Source organism: Tupaia chinensis, unplaced genomic scaffold (genome assembly GCF_000334495.1).
Source record: "Tupaia chinensis unplaced genomic scaffold, TupChi_1.0 Scaffold000316_1, whole genome shotgun sequence".
In the NCBI taxonomy this organism is placed as follows: Eukaryota; Metazoa; Chordata; class Mammalia; order Scandentia; family Tupaiidae; genus Tupaia; species Tupaia belangeri.
Genome location: NW_006159809.1, coordinates 4,497,021 through 4,514,020, shown reverse-complemented (window position 1 = coordinate 4,514,020; position 17,000 = coordinate 4,497,021). Strand labels below are relative to the sequence as shown.

Here is a 17,000-nt window from a genome sequence, read left to right as displayed (position 1 = left end):
TTAAAAAAAAAAAAAAAAAAATGAGAATAACCTGGTGACCTCTGACAGCTGAGTCCCCTGAGATTCTCATGTCTTGGATGAGAGGTGAGGCTATAAAAAATGAAAAATCTTACTTCTTAAAAATATTTCCTGTAGGAGTCTCGTGGTTTGTTCCTGTGGAAAATGTGAAGTCTGGATCTAAGAAGGAAAACCTGCCCAAGATCTTTGGCCCTGGCATCTCCTGGTTTGAACCAATAACTAAAACCAAACCCTGGAGGGAGCCACTGCGAGAACAGAACCAGCAAGCGCAGCCTGTGGACAGCCAAGGGTCACTGGCAGGCCTGGACAGAGATGGCAGAGGTCCACTGAGGCCATTTGTGAGAGCAACCCTTCAGGTACAGTGACATTGCGTTGACTAGGAAAAAGAAGGGCAAGCCACCAAAAAAGTTCATCTGTGGCTGGGCATTCTGTGGTGCGGTCACGCAGCTCTCTTTTCTGGCACCCCGTAGTCCGTCTCTTTGAACAAATGGCTACCTTACTTTTAACTGTTCTAAATAGTGTATCACCATTAGGATCTGGGGACAAGGCAAGAGAAGGGACAACGTTGTGACACCTTAGGGTTGTAGATTCCTGCATATGAAGGTCCCAGAGCCTGATACTGGTGTCAGCCTTACATTTGTTCCTCCGTTTATGTCACTCTGGTTCCTGCTTAGCACAGGATTTACGGAGCACCAGATCTCCTCTCCAGGTCTCTCTGAGGCTAATGGGAATGTTATTTAATGATGTATTTGATGATGAGTAATTTAAAATAGCACTGAGGGCTACGTCCTACCCACTGGTCATTTGGAAGACATTTGCCACAGTCTTGGCTTGTGCCAAAGGCATTGCTTTGGTTCCCCATGATTTCACTGTTGGGCCTTCCCCTACAGAAAGATGTTAGAATATTCTTCACCTCTAGGTATTTAGGTATTTTCTGAGTGCTTGAAACAGGATCTCCAAACCTGTTCGACAAGTACCGTTTTCAGGTCACTTGGGAAAGCAGACCAAGTCATTAATGTGCACTCGGGGCTTTTTTCCCTCCTTAGGAATCACTTAAGCTTCATAGACCTGACTTCATCTCTCGCTCTGGGGAGCGGATAAAGCGCCTGAAGTTAATAGTCCAGGAGAGAAAGCTGCAGAACATGCTTCAGAGCGAGCGGGATGCGCTGTTCAACACTGCGAGAGATTGGCAGGGCAGCCAGAATCCCATGTCCCCGCTGCCCAAGAGAGGTACACTCTGCTCATCCGCCTTCCTGTCGGTCACAGGGAGGCTGCTAAGTGCAAAGCTACTTCAGTGGGCAGAGCCCAGCTTAGCCCCCAGTGCTCTCATCATCAGATGAGTCCACTTACTCCAGCCCTGCCACCGCATCGTACAAACAAGTGTGCAGTAAGAGTGGTGTATTTATAAAGCAGCTCTGTGTTCATGAGCAACTTGGTCCAAAAAGTATGTTTTTTCCTTTAAAAATGGGGCCAAGTCCAAAGTTACCAGCCTCCTAGGGTAATAATGATAATAATCATTATTAATAATAAACACTTATATAACCCTTATGCCCCTGCTCATACCTTCTTCTCATTTAATAGTTAGCAGTATCTCCAAAGGTAGATATTGTTAGTATCCCTATTTTATAGTGAGAAAACGGAGGCAAGAGAGAGAAAGTACACCTTGTAAGTGAAAGAGCTAGGATATGAACCCAGGAGGGCTGACTCCAGAGTCTGTGCTCTCATGACAAGTGTAAAATTCAAATAAAATACTGTATGAAAGCTGTAAAAACTGTTGGCTTATCAGAGAAGTCATGATGCATTCTTGCATTGAAAAACAGAAAAATACTTCGTGACTTTTCCAACAACCCAATGTAAAGTATCACCTAATGCCTTTATCACAGCCTTAACTAGAAAGTGATCGATTTTTCAGGACCAGCAGTTAGCGTAATGGCTATGTCGCTGGACTCCCACGTAGTCGACCGCGGTTCGCGTCCTGGACCCGGTGGCTTAAAAGTCATGCCGGGCGCGTGTGCATGTGTGCCCAAGATCCCGAGAGGAGAAAGGAGGAGAAGGGATTACGGTGTGGCCATCCACCCTGGGGGGTGATTTCTCACTTTCTATTTCTCTGTCTCTCTCTGTCTCTCTGGCGAGCATACGTGCCCTATGGCAAAAAACCTCTCCAAAAAAAAGAAAGTGGTAGATTTTTTGATTCAAGCTCTCTGTTGGGTCGTTGGATAAATCATGATACATTTTTGCATAGAAAAACAGGAAAAAAATATGTCGTGACTTTTCTGACAGCCTAATAGTCTGCCACAGAATTTTATGTCTTCAGGGAGCATAGACTGTTGATGCAGTGACCCAAGTCAAGCTTCGGCCATGGCCATGGTTATTTTTCACCACCCAGTACTGATGGCTCAGGGTTGGGGCACAGAGTCCTAGCAGCTCCCTCTCAAAGCTTTTGATCCTTTCTTATTAAGTTACTCCGCTGAAAACCCCTTCTTATCTTGCTTATAGTCTTCCTGACTGTCCAGAAGAACAAGCCTATTGGAAAGAAGGAAATGATTCAGAGGTCTAAACGGTAAGGCCAAAACAACAAGAGTAATTATAAACGAATAGATCAGGCCGCCTTGCAGTAAGGAGCTCTGGTTTGCTCTTGCTCCCCCAACCCCCTCCCCCATTCAAATAAAGACATTTTGCTCAAGTTGTATTATGAGATGGGTCAGCCCCAAAGTATAGCAGTTGGGCGCCATCCAAAGGGTTTTGGATCCCACATGCCCAACGAGGGATCAATTCCCAGCCCCTCAGCTCCACGCTGGCTACACATGTACAATTCCAGAATCCTGACAGAATGGAGAATTGGAGGAAGAAGGATTGATATGTGACCAGGCCCTGTTGATGGGTGCTTTCTGTCTCATGTCTCTCTTACTCTCATAAGCACACAAGCCCTCTGGCATAAAAAAAATATGTATATTATGAGAAAGCTGTGAATATAGGTTCTCATGGCACTAAAATAGAGAAGAAAAATAAATGACAGATCATGGTATGAATGACTCAATAAAAAAGATGAAAAGAATCTCTATTAATTTGTATGCCTAAATCAGATTTCTTTTTATTAGAAACCTAAATATAGATTAAGAAATTCTGGGGCCAGCAGGTGGTGTGGTGGATAAGGGTGCTGGATTCCCACATGGCCAACCATGGTTCAAGTCCTGGACCTGGTGGCTTGCTTTCTCACTTTCCCTTTCTCTCTCTCTCTCTCTCTCTCTCTCTCTCGTCAAATAAAGAAAAAAATAACAATAACAAATGGAAATAAATAAATAAATAATTCTTTTAAAAATTATTGTATTTAACTTTAAAAAAAAAGAAATTTTAAAATAAAATGAAATATTTATTCAGGGTCATCACCTTTCGTCTTCGCCATTCCATTTCTATTTCTTTCTGTAGTGTGAGGAATAATGGAGTTCTTGGCAAAACATTTGGTTAAGCTTAGGGGGAAAAATTCAAGTTTCAGAAGCATGTGTATACTGCCATGATTTCTGGCCCTTAAAAAAAAGTACTGGTACCTTTATAGATGTGTTTATTTCTAGATACATAGAATATTTCTGGAAGACACAAAAAACTGTTATAGTGGTTGCTTTTGAGAAAAAGAACTGGGTGGCTTGAGTACAGAGATAGGAGAGAGACTGATTTTTCACTTTTTTATACTTTGTAAAATGTGTTTCCTTACAGGCGTTACAATTAATTAATTAATTAATTAATTAATTAATTTGAGATTCGCATATAGTATTGATTATACAAATTCCATAGAGTAACCATGTTAAGAGTTATTTTATAGGGTTCATTGGAGACTTGCTTTAAGAAGAATAGTTTTATAGTTGGCATAGTGCTCCTGAAGTCATAGTTCTGAAAACAATTTATCTTGCATAGTTTAAGCATTCATCTTTTTAAAAAATTTATTATTATTATTAGTTTGCTATGGAGCATGTGCACTCACGATGACAAGGGGGGTGAAAAAGCAAGCTGCCTGGTCCAGGACTCATGCCACAGTCTGCCATGTGGGAGTCCAGTGCTCTAACCACCATGCCACCTGCTGGCCCAAGCATTCTTCTTGAAGCACTGTTTTTACTCTCCATTCAGTTTTTTCTTATGTTAAGTCAAAGGGATGCTTTAATCTAGTGCTTCTCAAAGTGGTCTGTGAACCCCTGGAAGTTACTTATACCTTTTCGGGTCTTTTACAAGTTCAAAACTAATTTCAGAGTAACACTAGGACATCCGTGTGACTTTTTCAAAACTATATTGACAATTGCAGTGATGATCAAAAGCAGTGATGGGGAGGGGTGAAACTGCTGGTGCCTTTGCTCTGTTCAAGACGGTGGCGCCCAACTGTGCTGGTTGGGTAGGCGCTGTCTTCTTCCTGGCCGCGTGCCAGTAGGGCAGTTAAAGGACAATAGAAGCAGGGTACATGCAAGTACGAGTACTTCTGCAGCATGCCAAAACATCACGTTCATTTCAAGGAAAAGCATGTATGTTTTGGTTGTGTTGTGAGCTGAACAAGCTGTCTTTTCTTTTTTTTTCTTTTTTTTTTTTTGAGAGGTTTTCGCTATAGGGCGCGTGCGCTCGCCAGACAGACAGAGACAGAGAGACAGAGAGTGAGAAATCACCCCCCAGGGGGGATGGTCACGCCGCAATCCCTTCTCCTCCATTCTCCTCTCGGGATCTTGGGCACACACACACGCGCCCGGCGTGAGTTTTAAGCCACCGGGTCCAGGATGTGAACCGCGGTCGACTACGTGGGAGTCCAGCGACATAGTCATTACGCTAACTGCTGGTTCCCGAACTAGCTGTCTTTTTCATGGAATATGACTTTTATTTGAAAGACCACCTGACACATTAACTGATCATTCTGATTTGAGTAAATGGCAAACGTTTTCTTGAATGTGGAGAAGTGTCACTTCATAGAAAACAGCTGACAGCCATAGAAAAACTGAGCTTTCAAGCAAAGAATACAATTCTAGAAAACTTGTATTGATTACCATGAGCTGGACAACTTGCCCATACTTGGACCTTTCTGATCAGATCAGCAGAGACATTAACAAATGGGCTGTTTTTCATGTTGTAGAAGTAAATTTATGAACATACAGATCTGCATAACTTATTAGACCAGGATTTTTCCAAGTGAATGGCATTACAGAATCAGGCCTGTATAAAAGAGCCATTCTAAGTAAGACATAGGCTGGTAGATTTTTATGTAACAAAGCACAAAAAATTCATCGATAGGGTTCAGATTCCCCTTTACAACTAATTTTTTCTTTTTTTGAGAAATTTTTGCTATAGAGTGCTTGTGCTCACCAGAGAGACAGACAAAAGGCAAGAAATCACCCCCAGGGGGTGATGGCCACACCACAATTCCTTCTCCTCCATTCTCTTGAGATTTGGGGCATGGATGCACAGGTGCCTGGTGTGAGTTTCGAGCTGCCCGATTCAGGACTCAAACCGTGATCAACCATGTGGGAGTCCAGTGCCTTAGCCACTGTGCCACCTGCTGGCCCAACAACTAATTTTTAAGGAACTACCATTTATCGAACCAGCCAATGACATGATCAAGGCAACTGCGTCCCACATGGATGACCATGATTGAGTCCAAGATCCATAGGCTTGAAAAACACACTCGGTGTGTGCGTGTGTGTGTGTGTGTGTGTGTTTGTATGGAAGAAGAAATGGAGAAGAGGGATTATAGTGTGACCGTCCCCCATGGAGGGGGAGGGTACTTTCTTTTTTTTTCTCTCTGTCTTTGGCAAGTGCATGTGACCTGGCAAAACAGGGGGAGGGGAGGGCAAAAAAAAAGAAGAAGAAACTACCACTTGACAAAATTAAGTACCCATTTTCTGGAGAGAGACTTGGGTTTTAAACTGGTATCATTTCATTAGAGTATTAAGTCATCAGGAAACTCATGACCTATTTTTCTATGTTTTTCTATGCAAAATGCGTCATGACTTTCCCGATGACCCAGGACTTCAATTCAGTTTTATTTTTCACACAACCCCTTTACAGGGAAGTGATCCGATTCCATCTGAGAATCATGGGGTTGAATGGGATCTTAAATACCATCTAGTTCACCCTTAATTTTAGGAAATTGCCACCTAGATGGGGGAAGTAACCCGGCAAGTTAGAGTCAGAGCTGAGGTTAGCGCCCAGTGTTTGGTCTCCCTGTTCATACTTGCAACTGCGTCCTATCGAGGATTGGTGTCTCTGGAGCCTGTGGTTCTCATCTTTTTTTCTCATCATTCTCATTTACCTGCTTCCCACGTGGTCCCTACACTCCTCTTCATGTAGCCTTGACTCCATTCTTCCCAATATTAACACGTTCCTAACTTGGGTGCCTTTCTCTTATCCTGTCCCATTTCCTTTCTGCTCCTAACTATTCTTCAAGACTCAACTCATGTCTGATTTTCTCTCTGAAACCTTTCCTGGTATCTTTCCGTATAATTTCTGTGTAGTGTTTTGTGTATGACTATTGTAGTATGTTTCTTCTCCCTTATTTTCCTTATGGTTAAAAATACAATAGTAGGGGCGAGCCAGAGGTGTGGTGGTTAGGGCAGCTGGATCCCACATGGTTGACAAAATAGTTAGAGTCTCAGACCCAACAGCTTGACAAACGCCCCAGGCTCATGTGCATGCATGCTCAAAATCCCAAAAAGATAATAGAGGATTGTGGTGTAGCCATTCCACAGGAGATGGGGGCGGGGGGATTTCTTACTTTCTCTTTGTCTCTGTGTCTCTCTCTAGCAAGCACATGCACCTCATAGCGCATAGTAAAAAGAAGTAGAAAAATAAAAATCAACTAAGAATACAATAGTAGGCACAGCTCGGTGATGTGGTCAGTAGCAAACTGAACTGCACAGCGGGAAGCTGCATGACTAACTGTAGGTTCCAGTCCAAGGGCCAGCCTGAAAACACATCAGGGGCATATACATGTGCCCAGGATCCTGAGGAGCAAGAGGGCTGGGGAAAGGAGATTGCAGGCATGACAAGACCCTGCCAAGGATTCTCTCTCTCTCTCTCTCTCTCTCTCTCTCTCTCTCTGTTTCATACACACACTTGCTCTCTGTCATGAAAGAAATAATTCTCCTTTAAAAAAATACAATAGTGGGCTAGCCCTATAGCCTAGTGGCTAAGGGAAGCCAGATTGCACATGACCAACCACAGTTTGAATCCTGGCCCCAGTGGCCTGAGAAACATACTAAACATGTTATGTGTGCATGCCCCAAATCCGGACAGGATAGAGATGGAAGAGAAGGAATTGCAGCATAACCACACCCTATTGGGAAGGACTTTTTCCCTTTTCCCTCTATCCCTGTCTCTCTAGTGAGTACACACAACCTCTGACAAATCAAAAAAAGGAAAGAAATATAAGAGTAATACTCACATGTTATCAATATATTGAAATAATTCATTTTCACACAGAGAGTGGAAAGCAAAATTTCATTTCCACCCCCTTTATTCCACTTGTTCTCCTGAAGTAGCCACTATTAGGAAGATTTCGTTTTAGTCTTTGTTTTGGGAGGTTTTTGGTTGTTGTAGTTTTTGCTATAAGACGCATGCCCTTGCCAAAGCGAGATAGACAGATAAGAGACAGAGAGACTAAGTGAAAAGTCACCCCTCAGGAGGGTGGCCACACCACAGCCCCTTTTCATCCATTCTCCCTTTGACATTTTGGGCATACACACCCATATACCTGGCATGTTTTTCAAGCTGCTGGGTCCAGGACTCAAATTGCAAAATTGTCCATGTGGGATCCAGTACCTTAACCACATGCCACCAGCTGATTCATCATAATTAAGTTCTAAATGATCTATTTCCCCTTCCAGACCATGAGCCCCTCAAGCCAGGGTTCTCAGTCCAAGTGTCCAACAGGAAGCTGGGTGTGCATCAGGGGCCCCAGGCCTATTTGAGGAGCCGAATGACTGGGAAACAGCAGAGCTCACAGAAGTGGGGCAAGAAGAGGTTGGGTACCTCTGCACCCTGGTAACCTCACTGCTTTCTGTCTTCTCACTATGCCATTTCTAAGGATTTACGAGCAGCTTCCAGAAGTACAGAAAAAGAAAGCAGAGGAGAAGAGGAGGTCAGAATATAAGTCATACCGGCTCCGGGCCCAGCTCTATAAAAAGGTCAGTCAGTCCTGTCTAGAGCGTGTGGATCAGGCTTATCAGGGGAAAAAGAAATTGTGGGGGACCCTCCTGCCCTGTTTGAACACATGCTTAAGATTAACCACATTTGAGGAGTGAATTTGAGCTCAGTGTGCATGTACCAGTGCTGAAATTTGGAAGCCAAGATAAGGAGATCAGATTTCAAATCAAGTTTGGCTCCTCAGCTGTAGCTATGTAAAGCTCTTACCCTACATGCATTTGGGAACTAGATTTCACACATAGGAGTCATCTCTCATGGCAGAAATGTCCAAGTCAATCAGAATTGTCAGGTTTTTCCTCTAGAGTCCCAAATGGTGTTTTGTTTTGTTTTTGCCCTTCATGGATAAGTCAGCCACCCTAGAACTAGTAAGACCTGTTAGCATACACTAGAAGAAATCCGAATGTGCCATAAGAGCTTTGGGGGCAGAGGTGGAATGAGTGGTGCTGCAAGTTCCAAGAACCTCACTGGACAGGGACCTTGCCTCCACTTGCTTCTCTGAGAAGCCAAACTGGCTGCTATGCTGGAAAGGCCACATCCTTCACTGTTCTTGTTTCCTTCCCAAGCCACTCATTAAAACCAACATGTCTAAAAGCCAGAAACCAAAGATTATTTTATAGCAGTTCATACCCAAGCCGTGGGATTGGGGAGCTGCTCCCTCAGGTGGGAGCCCCAGCACTGCATGGCTTTCCTTGTGAGCCAGCCTCACGAGACCAGGCCTCTTGCCGTGCTTGTGTGTTTGAGCACGTAGATCAAGTGACCTGTTAGGGTTATAGATTTTCTGTATCCATATAGAAATTACATAGATAGATTATAAATGGTCTTACCTAAACATCTCAGGAAGAATTTTTTTTTAATTACCATATTTTCTGTAGTAGAATAAAATTAAATTTTGTGTAGAACATGGTTCTTTTCAGTGACATGGCTAGGATGAGGCATGGCCTCCAATGACAAGGGTGCCTAACATCTTTCCCGTCTTTCTTTTCTTCCACAGAAACTGACCAATCAACTCTTGGGGAGAAAAGTTCCCTGGGACTGACATAAGATTATTTTCCTCAGAGCCTTGGAATTATATTTTATGAACCTGAAGAAAGAAGCATAATTCTTACTTTTATGAGTCTGGTTTAATAAAGCTTATTCCTTGTCCTTGTGTAATTTAGAAATAGTAAATTCTAGAGAGTCTGGGACAAAGGGACCTAAGGTTACTAATAGTTTGGGACCAGTACTTCCTCTACAGTGGCCTTTTCCATATGTGTGTTACAATGATTTTCTTTCTTAATTCTAGTCAGGGGTGAGTCCCTTTTTGTATATGTTTTTATACTTTCAGAAAATAAATGAACTTTTAATTGACTCGTAGTCCAAGCAATCAACGGAGGGTCATTTCTTTCCCATCTAGAGAGGAGCCCAGAGTTATACAGTGTCTCCCCTCAGACGTCTAAACCCATCAGTCAAGGAAAATGGGCTCTCAGGATGAAACGTGGCCTCTCTCTAGAAGCATAGCAGTGTGTGGGAGCCTTGTAGGCTTGGCAGAGAGGGTATCAGGTTAGGGTACCTGTTAAACTCACTCAGAGACTCCCAGAAGACCCAGGCAGACATAGACACCATGGGTCCAGAGACTGCTCTCCACCTCCTCCCAATAACCCCAGGGATTGGCCACATAGGCTTAGAAGAAAGGCTTCTAGCCTTCTTTGATGGATTTTCCTCTGTCTACCCTCTTGTTTTCAAGATTAAAGCCTCAGACTGTTCATCGTCACACATGAAACCAACATTTTTTTTTTTTGAGAGATTTTCACTGTAGGGCGCGTGCGCTCGCCAGACAGACAGAGAGAGACATAGAGACAGAAAGTGAGAAATCACCCCCCAGGGGGGATGGCCACGCCGCAATCCCTTCTCCTCCATTCTCCTCTCGGGATCTTGGGCACGCACGCACACGCGCCCGGCGTGAGTTTTAAGCCACCGGGTCCGGGACACGAACCGCGGTCGACTACGTGGGAGTCCAGCGACATAGCCATTACGCTAACTGCTGGTTCCCATGAAATCAACATTTATAACCTAAAGAACAGTTTCTGAGAAAGATGAGTTAATAAATGAGATAGTGCACATAAGCACTTAATCCAGTGCCTGGATCAGAGTGCAACAGGATTTTTCTTCTGTAGCCTAGAATTAGAGCTAAGGCCCACTTGCTAAGCAGCCTCACTGCAGGTTCAGCCAGCCCCTGGCGGCTGGGGCAGCTGGGGCAGCCGTCTTCCCAGAAAACTCCTGAGAAGCCAAACCCTATCCCAGGAACAGTTCAAAGCTTTCATATCACGTCACCTGGGCGCTGTTCCAAACCCGTGAGGAGACCATGAAGAGGACTCAGAGAAAAGAACCCGTGTTGCTGGGCAAGGTAATAGACTGCTTTGGGCCCATGTACCTGTGAAATGAGAGGGTTAGTCTAAGCCCCCTTTCAGCTGCACAATGCTGTGACTATTTACGTGGAAGGGAGATGATTATTCACAACAAAAACAGAGTAATAGTTGTCTCAAAACCTGAGTTAGGACCAGCAGATGGTATAATGGTTACGTCGCTGGACTTCCATGTAGTTGACCACGATTCAAGTTCTGGATCAGGCAACGTAAGATCACGTCAGGCACATGTGCATGCGTGCCCAAGATCCCAAGAGGAGATAGGGTTACAGAGTGTCCATACCCCCTGGGACATGATTTCTCACTTTCTGTTTCTCTGTCTCACTTTCCAGCATGAACCATATGGCAAAAACCTCTCAAAAAAAAAAAAAAAAAACTGAGTTGGCAGGGAAACCAGGGCAGGATGGAGTCTGACTTGGAATGATTCTGTTTATGACCAGGGCTAGGCCATCCAGACACCTTCCCAAGCATTGGGCTCAGGACCTGGGAAGCCCTGGGTGGCAGCTGTGCCTCAGCCTCAGCCAGAAGAATACACCATGGTAATGTTGCAACAGGTGCTTGGGGAACCTGGTAGCATCTCCACTCATTTAAGGAAGTGTACAGACTTGGTCAGGATGCAGGGTCATAGCACAGAATGTCTGGGAGCTGTTGCTGAGAGTGCTCACAGCTACAGTCTTCCTGCCCTTCCAGTGCAGAGAGAGCTCTGACAGAGTTCCGCCTGGAGAATCAGGGCACCGGTCTCCCAGGCAACCCTAGCACCTCTCCCACAATCTGCTCTGCCCCAGAGCTCATGATAACCTCCCAGCCCTGCACAAGTTGGTCTTGGCTGAGCCCCTTACAGAAGCCAGAGCCACCACCTTATGCTGCTACTCTCCTACAGCCATCAGACTGCTCCTTCCAACAATAACACCACCTCTCCATGCTAGGACCTTGCTCTGAAAGTGCCTTCTCTCTGCCTGGCAGGCTCTTGAGCCCTGTTTTGCTTTTCGTTCTTGCACAGGTGCAGGATGTTGAAGTTGAACCATTGCCCCAGTCCTGAGCTATGGTGGAATTGGCCCTTGAATTGCTTCAAAGAACTGGTTCATTCCTAACCTGGGAATCCACCTCTCTTCTTTCTCCTGGAGGTGAGATTCCAGCCTCTACAGCCACTCTTCTTCACTGAGGGCAACTGCTGTTTCTGCCTACCCCCCAGAAAAGACCATCAGTGACTACCAGCATGTGCAGTTTGAAATAAGGGAACATGTGAAGAAAGCAGTGTTTCAACCACAAGTAACAGTGCATTCTGTGTCTCCGATGGTCATTCTGGCAGTCATTGAAGTTTGGCCAATGGGCCAGCCCATGGCGTGGTGGTTAAAGACGATTGCATCTCACATGGCCAATTGCAGTTTGAATTTCAGGCCCAGCCACTTAAAAAACATGCTGGGTGCGCATGTGTCCAAAATTCCAAAGGGAAGGAGAAATGGTGGAGAAGGGATTGCAATGTGACCCATGGTGAGGGTGGTTTCTTGTTTTCTTCCCTTCTCTCTCCCAGCAAGCATAGTAAAACTACGGCAAGTTGGGGGTGGGGGGAAGTTTACCCAAAGTGACCTGTTAGTATGGTCTATATCTTTACCCATTTAGGATCTGGATGATTTTAACCAACGAGGTTAAGTTGCATTTTTACTGACTGCAATGCCTTGCTTACAGCCCTTTCTCAATTTCTCACCAACTACTCACAAAGAGGGTGGAGGGAGACACAGAGGAAACAGAATAGTATTAAAAATGAGAACAAACACTCCTTTCCACAGTCTTGCCACTGCTACTGCCCAAGATGAAGACCTGACATAGGAACTCTGCGAACACACACACCAGGTCTGGAGCTGAGGAGCAGGGTGGCGGGGGTGAGAGGCATCATTTTCCATAGATGTAAATGCACATAGTGTAAACTCTTCCTTTTCTGATTCTGAGCAGCCCCAACCCTATCTGCTGCTCTCTTGCCTTTTGGGGAGCTGTGACTGACTCAGACATACTCAGTACCTAAGCACCTCCTCCCTAGGCATTAGGGTAAAATCTCTGCCCCTGCCTTTCTGACTCCCCCCCACCCCCCCTTCTCTGAATGTTCTCTCTGGATTTTTTCCCTCTGTATCTGGACCTGCTTCTTTCGATGTTGGTGCCTTTATTTTGGATGCTTTTATTGTTGCAAAGGTGAGAACCAAAACTGCTGTGGGCTTAGAGAAAATGGAGCCCTCCTTAGAAATCAGCCCAACTTCTAGACTTCTGCATGAGCCTTGGGGCCCAAAGTTCCAGCATGTCCCAATGGAGATGTAGCCAGTCATAGTTCCTGTGGTCCCCAGCCCAGTCTCATCAGAGTCCAGCCTCACCATTGCTCCCACACCAGTCAGTCTAACATCGGACTCTAAGTGCAGAACCTCAGCTATGAGCCAGATGGGGCTACACTGAAAAAAATGTCTACCCAGCTTCATTTCCTGAGGCAGAGACGAACAGAAAAGGTGGAGGTGCATAAGGGAATTTCAGCTCCTGGACTCCCAACTTAGAGGTTGAGAGCCTGCCTTGGTCGTGCAGGAGACTGGGGAGCAGCCGTCTCATGCCCAGGATACACATGCACATGCACACAGTGGTGCCATCAGAGGACAGGCACCAACTCCAGAGCCCAGGAGTTACAGTGGAGCTCATTGCCACAAAGTTTGTTTGAAACTCGCCTTATGTTGTAAGCTCCAGGAAGGCAAGAGTCCAAACTGACTTGTCTCTTTATCTCTCCAGGACCTGGCACGATGTGTTTGGCTCAGTAAGAACATGGTGAATGGCACCTGGGGTGAGTAGTAGAGCTCGGAGACTGTAGAAACCCTGGGGAGAGACCTGTGGCATCTGTTAGGAGGAAACATTTAGACATCTGATAAAGTCTGGGGTTGAATAAGTGTTAAATACATAGAAAACCAAACAACGAAAGATCATTTTGAATTCTAAGGAAAAGACAAATTAAAACCTTGAGGTAAGGATAAGTAATCATAGTTTCACTGTGTAGCTTAGCCTAAAATAAACATGGAATAGTGATGTAACACCCCCGCCCCGGCGGCCATCTCTTCACACGGAGAAGCTGCAGAGAGGGGAGGCCCATGTGCACTCTTGAGACCTAGCCTTGACCCTCGTGGCTCTAGGCTAGAGGTGTGCCAAAACTGGAATAGCCAGCACACACCCCAGTATGACTCCCCAGTTTAAATTCACCATGTTGCCACTTGAGCGTAAATTTTTAACCATTGTTCTCAAATGGTTTTGAGAACAGATAACTTGCATCAAAAGATAGAGACAACTCAGCGTTCCTCAACAGGTAAGCATAAATACACCAAGCACACGCGGGATATTATTCAGTCCTAAAAAGGAAGCAAATCCCGATACGTGCTATAACGTAGATGAAACTTCCTAACATGCTAAATGAAATAAGGCTGACACAAAAGGACAAGTATGTAGCCCCACTTACATGAGGTACTTAGAATAGGCAAATTCAGAGACAGAAAGTAGAAGAGGTATTATCAGGGGTTGGGGTGAGGGGGAGGGAGAAAGTCATTCTCCCCCCTCCCCCCAGTGGATACAGAGTTTCTGTTTGGTATAATCACAGTTCTGGAAATAGGTAGTGGTGATAGTTACATAACATTGCAAATGTAATCAATACCACTAAACTACGTTATCTTTATCTTTTCTTTTTTTTTAATTGCCACTGGGCATGTATTTGCCAGAGAAAGAAGGAGAGGAAGAAAGTACCCTGCCCTGGGGGCACAGGCGTGTTACAGTCCCTTCTTTTCTCCATCCTGTCAGGATCTGGGGCACACATGCCAAGTGTATTTTTCAAGTCGCCAGCACTGGGATTCAGCTTCCTTAACATGGGGCCAGCCTGAACTATACATTTAAAAATAGTTAATTGTGTTGGGACCAGCAGGTGGCGTGGTGGTCAAGGCGCTGAACACTCCCACATGGCTGACCACGGTTCAAGTCTCGGACCTGGTGGCTTGCTTTCTCACTTTCTCTCTCTCTCTCTTTCTCTGTCTTGCTCTGGTCAAATTAAAATAAATGAATAAATAAAATTAAAAATAAATAATTATTTTTTTTTAAATAGTTCATTGTGGGACCAGCAGTTAGCATAATGGCTATGTCACTGGACTCCCATGTAGTCGGCCACGGTTCAAGTCCCGGACCCACCGGCTTAAACTCACGCCAGGCGTATGTGCGTGCGTGCCCAAGATCCCGAGAGGACAATGGAGGGGAAGGGATTGCGGCGTGGCCATCCCCCCGGGGGGTGATTTCTCACTTTCAGTCTCTGTCTTTCTGGCAAGCGCACGCACCCTATAGCAAAAAAAAAAATTCTCAAAACAAAAAAAAAAAAGTTCATTGTATTTTACCACAATTTAAAACATACAAAAAAGAAGGGTAGGAGGGAGAGGCTAAGGAAGCTCAAGCTGGCAGATTTTTCCTGCGTGTGCCCACATTCTCACATGTGCACATATGTAGTGTATGCAGGAGGCAGATATGTGTGTGTAGGATGCAAATACAAGCATGAAAAACAAATTAGTTTGGGACCAGCTGTTAGCATAATGGCTGTGTCAATGGACTCACACATAGTCAACCGCGGTTCGAGTCCCGGATCCAGTGGCTTAAACTCACACCAGGCACCTGTGCGTGCGTGCCCAAGATCCCAAGAGGAGAATGGAGGAGAAGGGATTGTGGCATGGCCATCCCCCCGGAGGTGATTTCTCGCTTTCTGTCTCTCTGTCTCTGTCTGTCTGGCGAGCGAACGCGCCCTAAACCTATCCAAAAAAAGAAAAAAAAATGTTAAAAAAAAAAATTAGGGTAACCAATTTAGTAGTATATTAAAGGAAATCAAATGTCTTTTAAACATTGCCATGTTCTAAATAATCTCAAATTTCCAGTTGAATGAAGTACTTATTACCTGAAGAAAGGTGAAAGGAAGTTGGCAGTCAGCATTTTAGATTTTTCTCTTGCTGGGTCCAGGTCATTGACCCCTAAATTATCTTTCTCTCCCTCCTTCCTGCTTTCCATCAGTCCCTTGTCCTATAGAGTCATCTAAGCCCTTCTGTTTCCTAATTTTTTGAGGTGACATTTGTATAACAAAATTAACCATTTTGAAGTGTATAATTTAGTGGCATTTGGAATATTCACAGTGTCTTTTGTCAAGTCCCAACGTTTTCCTCACCCCAGAAGGAAGTCTGTGGTAACTGAGCCATCACTCCCCATTTCCCCTCCCCCCCAAGCCCCGTCTTACGGCAGAATTTCTTACCTATCAAGTGCCTCAGCCTGAAGTTCCAGTTTAACTGCTGTTACCCTTAGCCCGCTGTCTTGAGCCAACAATTCCTTCTCCTCAGTGCACACACACAGATGCCTTCACTGGTGCAGCTGTGGGCTCTCCTCTGAATCCTTGAGGGATTATAACTCCTCTGTCAGTGAGTGTGGATTTAGGGCAGGGAAGATGAGCATGGAGTGAGAGTAAGGGTGCCAGGATGCCGGCTCCTCCCTCTCCCTGGCTGTTAGAGCACCAGCACTGCCCTGTGGTGCCAGGCATGTGGGGCATCGACTAGCAGAGGACACTCCTGCCTCATAGGAAGGAGTCTGGCTGCCATGCTTTAAGAAGCTGTCCAGGTTCAACACCAGTATGCCATTGCTAGCCTGGGGACACAATATGCTTGGCATCTACACAATTTTTTCTTTCCCGCTCCCTTTTTTTGTTAAAAATTATTTATTTTTTGCGGACCAGCAGGTGGCATGGTGGTTAAGGTGCTGGACACTCCCACATGACCAACCATGGTTTGAGTCCCAGACCTGGTGGATTGCTTTCTCACTTTCTCTTTCTCTCTCTCTCTCTCTCTGTGTATCTCTCTGGCCAAATTAAAATGAATGAATGAATAACAATAAATCATTCTTTTTTAAATTTTACCTTTTTTAAAAAATTTAATCAGAAAGAAAGAGAAAATGAGAAAGTAAGCCTCCAGGTCCAGGACTCGAACTGCAGTCAGCCATGTGGGAGTTCAGTGCCTGACCATCATGCTACCTGCCAGCCCCACACTCTTGTTTTTAATAAGCTTGCTGGCAGTGTTGCTGCTGGTGGTCGGAGGACTATACTTTGAGTAGCAAAAACCTAAAGAACAACTGCCCAAAGAGAAGCAGGATGAACTGCTTTACTGCTCAGAAGTCATTTTTCCAACCCAATTATCCCTGTCACTCGGCTGAAAACAAGTTCAAATAAGCTGACCAACCACGGGAATCTTGAGAGAAGGGAAGAAAACACTCCAGGCCAAGGAAACAACTTGTTGAAAACCTCAGGAAGAGAACTCAGTCACTGACAGGCAGCAGCAGCTTGGTGCTTGGTGTGGCTGAGGGGGCGTGCAGGGGATCAGAGCAGAGGGT

The 17,000-nt window shown here is 45.0% G+C and overlaps 1 protein-coding gene and 1 long non-coding RNA gene across 2 annotated transcripts in view; both read left to right on the top strand.

The window, feature by feature from the left end:
- The window catches only part of ALMS1 (ALMS1 centrosome and basal body associated protein), a 187,109-nt gene extending 177,154 nt beyond the window's left edge, over positions 1-9,955 (top strand). The window contains exons 22-26 of the mRNA XM_027772964.1: positions 136-374; positions 1,065-1,248; positions 2,515-2,578; positions 8,069-8,168; positions 9,179-9,955. Coding sequence (XP_027628765.1) covers positions 136-374; positions 1,065-1,248; positions 2,515-2,578; positions 8,069-8,168; positions 9,179-9,223 — 632 coding nt within the window. The 3' untranslated portion in view covers positions 9,224-9,955. The remainder of the gene's footprint in view (positions 1-135; positions 375-1,064; positions 1,249-2,514; positions 2,579-8,068; positions 8,169-9,178) is intronic.
- Positions 9,956-10,171: 216 nt separating this feature from the next.
- LOC102484047 (uncharacterized) overlaps positions 10,172-17,000 on the top strand; it is a 31,127-nt gene continuing 24,298 nt past the window's right edge. The window contains exons 1-5 of the long non-coding RNA XR_334964.2: positions 10,172-10,570; positions 11,030-11,128; positions 11,590-11,713; positions 12,377-12,440; positions 13,350-13,401. This is a non-coding gene — a long non-coding RNA (uncharacterized LOC102484047). The remainder of the gene's footprint in view (positions 10,571-11,029; positions 11,129-11,589; positions 11,714-12,376; positions 12,441-13,349; positions 13,402-17,000) is intronic.